Source organism: Apium graveolens, chromosome 8 (genome assembly GCF_009905375.1).
Source record: "Apium graveolens cultivar Ventura chromosome 8, ASM990537v1, whole genome shotgun sequence".
Classification (NCBI taxonomy): domain Eukaryota; kingdom Viridiplantae; phylum Streptophyta; class Magnoliopsida; order Apiales; family Apiaceae; genus Apium; species Apium graveolens.
In genome coordinates, this window is record NC_133654.1 from 8,970,677 (window position 1) to 8,979,276 (window position 8,600).

Sequence of the window (8,600 nt, forward strand, 5' to 3'; positions counted from 1 at the left end):
GATTTCTAATTTTTCAGAACATCACAAATTCGATAAAATGCATCACGTAGGACGATCCATTATTCACAACTTAAGTCTATCTATTATTGTATGTAGCAGTTAATACGCATAAAGTCTTATCTAGTACTTAATTTATCCTTCTATTTATCAATCAAGACATTCATACAAGCCTAAGTTGCTTCTAAATATATATAGATATATTTTATATAGATCAAATTAATTATGTCTACTCATAGTTCATCGGTTATATGTTGGCATCACAAAGAAAGCATTCCATTACTATCAACCCAAAGAAATCAGTGGTAACAAATTACTTTGAATATTTTTTGGAACTATAATTTATATCAGGTTTCGTCCACTTTAATATCTGATAGAACTTTCTCAAAATGAACCCAGAATATGTTTAGGCCTTTCAAGATGAAATCTGTTTTACAGAGAATAATATTAATTCTTTAACTATATAAGACAACTAATTAAGATGGATTCGTTCCCCAACTCCAAGTTAATTTGCTTTATATGTCCATCTAATTTTATAATAATGGATCGTCTTATAAGTTTTGAAATGCATCATATCATATTATAATAAATGAATTACTATCTATAATTGGGCCTTATATATCTTAGTTCTCAAATAAATAACTTAATATTTTTAAATTAAACGGACGCCTCAAATATATTTATATATTGGTATATTTTGAATTAATTTTGTATTCTTGATATAAAAATTTACACACACACATATATACATTTTTGAAGGTTTATTAAGCATTGAATTTGTAGAGGCAATCAATAGATACATCCATAAAATCTTACCTACACATAGCTATATATATTGAGAGATTGAATGAAAAAGCTTGCTTTGAATGTTTGTATTTGTAGTTGATCTCTTTAGATAAAGATAGATGTATACAATTTTGTGTTTATTTCTAGGAGCGACCATATTTGTAATTGTTGGTCTAACTACCCTTCGAGGTCTATTTTATTGAATAAAGATAACTTGCCATGGAATTGGTGATTTATCTCATTTATTATTTTCAAAACTTTGTTTTATTTGATTACCTATACCAAAAGTTTTGAAAAATGATTATATTAACCCCGCTAAAATCTAAAGAATAATATAATTATAATCGGAGCTTGTGGCTTTATACATGGAATAGATCCGTAGATATAACGAGTTTTGTGTATTCTTGTTTTGACCGGAGTTTGGATTGATTTGACTATTTGACTTGTTGGTTTGAATTTTTAAAATAATTTCTTTTATTTTATAAGAAATTTAAAAGTGAAAATGATTCTTTGTGCGGTAATGATGAAAGCGGCTATGATCTACATAAGATGCCTCACTACAACAAAAAGGACTTTATTAACAGAAAACTTATGACGGAATCACTTGAGGGACAAATTTACTAGGAACTGAGGAAACAAATATAATTCGTCCAGATTTTATTATGCAACTAGTATTTATGCCTGCGCTCCGCACACGAGCATCAAACAATTTTTTGTTTGAAAACAATTATGAACTAATTATAATAGTAGTATAAGTTTTACTTGAGTTGAAATGGTATTAAATAAGACATAAATACAATGATAAAAATTGTAATAGAAACTACACATAAATACCAAACAATCGAAGAAGAAAACTGATGAGTTTAAATAAGAAATATCAGGCTTAAAAAATATTATAACAACTCACATATATAGAAACTCCAGATACATGTGGCCTACTAAAAATATATGACAAAAATGTTAACCACAACGATTAGGAAAAGTAAGAATATAGTGATACCTTTCACATATTATAACAACGATTAGGAGACACCTGGTTGGACTCAGGAAGCGACGACAGCGTTTAAACAGTTGAAACTGGCCCTTATGCAAGCTCCCATCCTTGTCATGCCTGATTTTGCCAGAAATTTTATTATTGAAATAGATGATTCGGGATTTGGGTTAGGTGCAGTCTTGTTACAAGAGGGTCACCCGATCGCTTATTTCAGTAAGGTTTTGGGTGTAAGGGCACGTCTAAAGTCTATTTACGGGAAAGAATTGATAGCTATTATTTTGGCAGTGCTCAAATGGAGGCACTATCTCTTGGGGAGGAGGTTTATAATCCGAACAAACCAACAAAGTCTCAAATATTTATTAGAGAAGCGGGAAGTTGGTTCTCATGAGTATTAGCGGTGGATAAGCAATTTAATGGGTTTCGACTTCGAAATTCACTATAAGCCTGGAATTCAAACAAGGTTGCTGATGCGTTGTCACGTGAATTTCCTGGTTCAATTGAGCTAGGTGCTCTAATTTCTTCAGGGGGGTGGTAAAATGGTCTGATCTTTACCCTCAAATTCAGGAGGATCCTTTTATTAAGCAACTCACCAACAATTTGAGGGCAGGGAGGGAGGTCCCTAAAGGTTACCAGTTGGAACATGATGTGTTAAAGTATAAGGGAAGAGTAGTGATACCAAAGGATTCTGTATTATTGAATAAATTTCTATAGGACTATCACGATTCTCCGATGGGAGGTCATTCAGGAGACCTTAAAATGTATCAAAGGTTGGCTGCGAATTGGTACTGGCCGGGCATGCGTAAACAAGTGGCAACATATGTAAAGGTCTGCCCTACTTGCCAACAATCAAAGACCTCTAGTTTAAGCCCAACGGGATTGTTGCAGCCCTTGCCGTTACCCAATAAAGTATATACCATAGGCTGAACACTGGTATAACACTTCGTACCATGTCTCTACAGGCTACACCCCTTTTAAAGTTCTGTACGGAGGAAGTCCCCCTCAATTATTCAAGTTTCACCCGGGTACTACAGCTCTATCATCCCTAGAGGATCAACTTGTCGAACGGGATGCCATTCTCGATGACTTGAAAGCTAACCTTTTACAAGCCCAGCATCGAATGAAGTTGCAGGAAAATTTGAGTCGAAGAGAAGTGGAGTTCAAAGTGGGTGATCATGTGTATCTTAAGCTGCAACCTTACCCCCAACAATCCTTAGCTAGACGACCATTTGACAAGCTCAGTTCGAGGTACTACGGGCCCTATGAAATCACACAAAGAGTGGGCTGTGTTGCTTACAAGCTGGCCCTTCCATCTACAACAAGAATACACCCGGTGTTTCTTGTCTCTCAACTTAAGAAAGCTGTTGGACACCTAGTTACCTCTCCCCAGCTTCCCCTATTCCCACGAAGTCAATGGTGATGGAGAGTAAGCCTGAGCAGGTAATGGAAATTAGGACTTCTTCCGCAGGGCAAGCAACAGATCATGAAGTGCTCATTAAATGGGAAGGTCTTCCAGAAAGTGAATCTACTTGGGAGCACTCCAGCAATATCATCCAGTTTTTCCCTGATTTACACCTTGAGGACAAGGTAAATCTTCTCGCCGGGGGTAATTCTAGGAATGACAATAGACAACCTATATTATTGACTTACAAAAGAAGACAGCGTCAGGATAGGTCAACATGTCACAAGGGAAATAATGACATAGCAGCAGGGGTATAACAGGAACTTCACAACATTTAATATTGTAATGAGGATATAACAAATGGGGGATTAACATTGAGGAGTTATCTGATTATAATTTTATTGTGAGAGTATTTGGGAAAGTCTTACCTCGCGAAAGTGAGGAGTCAGTGTCATTGTAATCCAACTATTATCATATTTATTATCGTAATACTACTTCAGCTTCCTGTAAAACATTAGTTCATAGCATAGCAGTTAAAAAATCCAAGATAGAAGATGAAAATAAACTCGAACACTTTATTAACGTGGTTGCTATTTTATCGCAAATAAACCACATAAATATAGTAAAGCTACATGGATGCTGCTTGGAGACGGATGTCCCTTTAGTAGTTTATGAGTTTATCCCTAACGGAACACTGATACAGTATATATATATATATATATATATATATATATATATATATATATATTCGCCAGCAAAATGAATACCATCCACTTACACGGGATGTCTGGGTATGTGTGGCCACATAAATTGCAGGAGCTCTTTGTTATTTACACTCCGCCGCATCATTGTCAATATATCATCGAGATATGAAGTCATCAAATATACTTTTGGACAAAAAGTACATAGCAAAAGTGGCAGACTTTGGAACTTCAAGATCAATTTCAGTTGACCAAACTCACCTGACTACAAGAGTACAAGGTACATTCGGTTACTTAGATCCTGAATACTTCTGGTCAAGTCAATTTACAGATAAAAGTGATGTTTATAGCTTTGGGGTAGTTCATGTTGAGTTTTTGACCCGACTGAAACCAATCTTGCCACCTAGGTCACTGAGATTGAAGCACGAAGTTTAGCAAAACTTTTTTCATCGGATATGAAAGAAAATCGTATATTGGATATTCTTGATTCACCGATTACCAGTGAGGGCGGGAAGGCTTTTGCTAACATTGCTTATAGATGCTTAAAGTCCAATGGGAGGAAAAGGCCAACAATAAAACAAGTTGTACGTGAGCTACAACAACACTATGATGGGAATGAAATTGGAATAAATGAGCTAAATCAGCCCCCTGGTTGTCGGACGTTACTTCAACTTTGATGAATTTTACATCTCACAATCTCCCTGTTGAAACTGAACCTTCCCAACAAAACTAAGGTGAGCTCAATTGCAAGTATCTAATTGCAATTTGGAAGTACCAAATTGAGTCAGACATCACATTCCAAGTATCTAAGTGCAGTGTAGGGCATAACAAAACACAAAAGTTAAACAAATTCAACTTATAATTCGTAAGTCTAATTAAAAAGAAATTTCAATGCAAAATTTACAGGACTTATATCTTGAACCAGATTCCTCCCTACAATGGAACACATAAAAGGAAAAGGTTGTAATACAAGATTTAAATTGTGAACTGTAAACATATATGTAAGAAGTTAATTTATCGCACAAATGGATTTCAACATTGTAGAACGGCAATCAACACAGATGTAGCCATCGGTATAAAGGAAATACGATAAAAGATATGGCGCCGTCATCTTGACCGTGCTGTTTGATGACTGAGCTTGAAAAGGTACTTACTCAAGTAGGTGTAGAGCAGCCTAACAGTTCTGATAATACGACAGAAAAATATTATTTTGGGTCGTCACCCATGCCTGAGTTTCCCATTAGCCTAGTCACAATACAGAGTCTGTAGCAACAAGCTAGGTATGTTGATAGTAGCAAGTAAAGGTTGTATTGCAAGATCTAAAGTAATATACATCCTGTAATTCATTATTTTAGCCAAAACCATCCAATGCAACATGCAGTATACCTTCAATAAGTAGGTACGGATATGAAAACTGCTCTGTTTAACAAATACCAGCCTTTTTTTTTGTTTTATATCCCTTGTACAGCTCAACATTAATAAGAGTATACGAGTGACCCATATTATAGATAGTGATTTCTTTTAAAAGAGTATATATACAGTTTCAAATCCATCAAGTCACTGTTCTATATGTTGTTACTGTCTAGGCATAAAATGTTCGTCGGAGCTTGAAGCTAAAAGTATTAATGACAGCAGTTACCATTGCAAGCTAAAAAATATAGTAAGATCACCTATCCAAGTCGGTTCAAAGCACGAATTTATAAGATCCCCATGAAACTATACATGTTGCCATATTTGAATAAGCACCCGTTAGAATACATATACAGGGGCTTCCAATTGAGGATCTTCATGCATGATAAACACATATGAGACTTACATAACTTGTAGCTGGTCTAGTAAGAACTCAAGTTATATATTGCTTTAAAGAGATTTATAAGGTCCCTGTCATTGGATAAGCGACATTACAAAAGAGTTCTCTTTAACTTAACCGGCCAGGATTGAAGGGTAGCTTGTCCTGTAGATACTATAAGGCTACACATTGTCATTCACAAATAGAGCTCTTGTAAAAGAATTAATTTTTTTAAGGATCACCTTTACACATATTTGTATATCCTTAATCAATGATCAATGATTTCAGAATTTCCTTTTCCCAGTTTAGAATTAGTTAAAATTCAATCACTTTATCTGTCTTAAAGATATGCGAGTACTCAAGTAACCTATGTAATTTACTGATCCTCTTTTCCACTCAACACTAGTACTTACATCACTGCAGCTAGCTCCTATACTACTGCAATCATAATTCATAGGAATTGCTTATTTTGTGTTTCTGCTAAATAAGACCACTGATCTAGCTAGGTTAACAAATACTCACTAATTAAATCTTTGTTTTTTAAGATATGATATAAATTTCTAATTAGACTTCAATGTAATACATGTAAGTACAAAATTCAACTTGTTAAATGAATGATATTGAAGATTGACAAGTACTTAAAAAAATTCAGGCTTTTCTCTATAGATCCAGTGCTGGTTACTATAATGGTATGACAAGTTAGAGGATCCAAGGAGCATTACGAATAACAAATAGATACATGCTCGGACCTATGTAGTTACAAGCACGTACAATGAGCACAACAATGTCCTGTACATGATAGTAGTCTGAAGTTGAGCGCGACATGTAACTAGTTCAAATCCTCATCACTAAGATATGGAGACACAGTAAACGCACAGAAGAATATATACTACCTCTCAGTAACACTTGTAAACTTTAAAACACTACCAGTTGATGTTAACCTTTTGAAAATCTAAGGAAATCCATTAATTAAAATGCACACAAGGATATCAAAGCAACTTAAATTCTTTGCCAATTTATGGTAAGAAATAAAACATTATAGAGCTAGCATTCCACATGACGTTGATAAAGTATAACTTAAGGATCTTAGTTTAATGATGCATTCATAAAAAAAAAAAAAAACAATAACCGGGATATGCAAGAACACCAGAATAAGTACTCCTCTCCATGTTTATCAGCTAGCTTCAGGAGGAGCATTCCAGTTGACTTGTTTAAACCCCGGGATTGTGAAAAGGCTCTTGCAATATTTGTAGATTTGACCAAGGTAGAATGATTGGGTGAAATATTTGGCTTCTTTGTTGTCGGGATTGTACAAATACCAACTGTTCTGGTACAGATCAAGTAGGAGATCACCACTATTAAGGTAACCTTGAACAAAGTCAATAGGCAAATTCACATCAATGTTGAAGATTAAAGTCCATGAAGCATCGATTCCACCACCACGAAGACATTCCACATTATCCAACGCCCACAAATTCAACTTATAAATACGTTGATAATTACTACGCTTATATATAATGACAGCAATAGAATCCTTGAAGTTGGTGACAAGAGCATGACTATCCATATCATTATAGTTGTTGATGTTACTCATGTTACCATCAAAAGTAGGAACCGGGTAGTTAATACCATCGCAAGTAAGGACTTCAGTGTGCAAGTCGAAAGTGATGATGCCATAACATCCAGCCCAACAGAGAAGTCCAGTGTTGACAGTAACATGAAATTCACCAAACTTGTAAGGAAGATCAGTAGGTTTATTATCACCAAGCTTTTGCCAAGCATTTGTGTTCGAAGAATAGACCTCAACATAAATTTCTTCACAATCTCGAGCATAGTATTTCCGATGTGAAAATTTCGGCTTCAATTTCCAAGCAACCCTAAGAATCTTGAAATCGTTGTCAATCTCATCAAAACCAAACCCTAGAGCATCATCATCATCGCAACGAAAGGAGGGGGAGGGAATGCGTTTGGAAAGATTAGTAGCGGGGTTCCAAAGGTACATATTAGTGCCATTAGTAGAACGAAGACAGACAATACCACAAGCACAACCAACAAGTTTATCACGAAATATTGATGGAAAATGAGGTGTACTGACAAGTTGCTGAGTACCGAGGTTGATGAGTGAAATTGATTTATTTCCATTGACGTAAGTGCGGACGATGTGTAGAACGTCTTTTTCTTCGGCGGCTGTGATTGCAAGGTGAGCTTTAGCGAAATTAGGGCTTGAAATGAGGGCCAGCCACGATTTGCAAACCAATTTTAATTCAACTACAGTCTCTGAAGGAAGGCGCAGCAATATATCTCTTATTAGATCCTCCGGAATAGTCCCTGTAAATCTCCTCATCTTTCAATTGTGTTTGAGATTTAGGCAATTTTGAGCTAGGATGTATTGTATTTGGGATTGTTATTTCTTAGAGGCTGCCCCTGCGGCAGCAATGAGAAATTTTCGGGGTAACCTAATTTGTGCCCTTTGTGTGGATATAAGATTAACAAGATTGACCAGGTTTACCTAAAAAAGACTTATATTACATTTTATGTTTAAAATTATATTTTTCATGTTTTTAAAAGAAAAAGTTTGTTTTTATATTTATTTTATCAACCAAAATAATAAATAATTACATTTAAGATTAACTGAAACATAACATTCAATATATTATTTTAAGGTATTTTTGCAAAAGATAAATATACATATTTATCAAATTTATTAAAACCATGCTATTTTTTATTCCATATTAATAGAGAAAGTACGTGTCTTGTTTCCGTATATATTTTTACACTTAAATTTTTATATTACATATAGCATATATGTGTACATATATATTGATATCAATCTATATTATTATATTAAGACCAAATAATGAAAGTTTTGTTGGTAGTTAATCTTGTCACTCAATTTGGTGTCACATCAAAATTAAAATTTATAATTTACAATAT

At 34.6% G+C, this 8,600-nt stretch overlaps 1 protein-coding gene across 1 annotated transcript; it reads right to left on the reverse strand.

Moving 5' to 3' along the window:
- Nucleotides 1–6,840: 6,840 nt before the first annotated feature.
- On the reverse strand, nucleotides 6,841–8,010 carry LOC141679254 (F-box/WD-40 repeat-containing protein 1-like). The gene has a single exon (XM_074485758.1). It carries the CDS (start codon nucleotides 8,008–8,010, stop codon nucleotides 6,841–6,843), a length of 1,170 nt encoding a protein of 389 aa, XP_074341859.1.
- Nucleotides 8,011–8,600: the final 590 nt, after the last annotated feature.

Bases quoted from the DNA above. Each gene is read 5' to 3' on its own strand.
- LOC141679254 (XM_074485758.1), bottom strand. From the start codon at position 8,010: ATGAGGAGATTTACAGGGACTATTCCGGAGGATCTAATAAGAGATATA.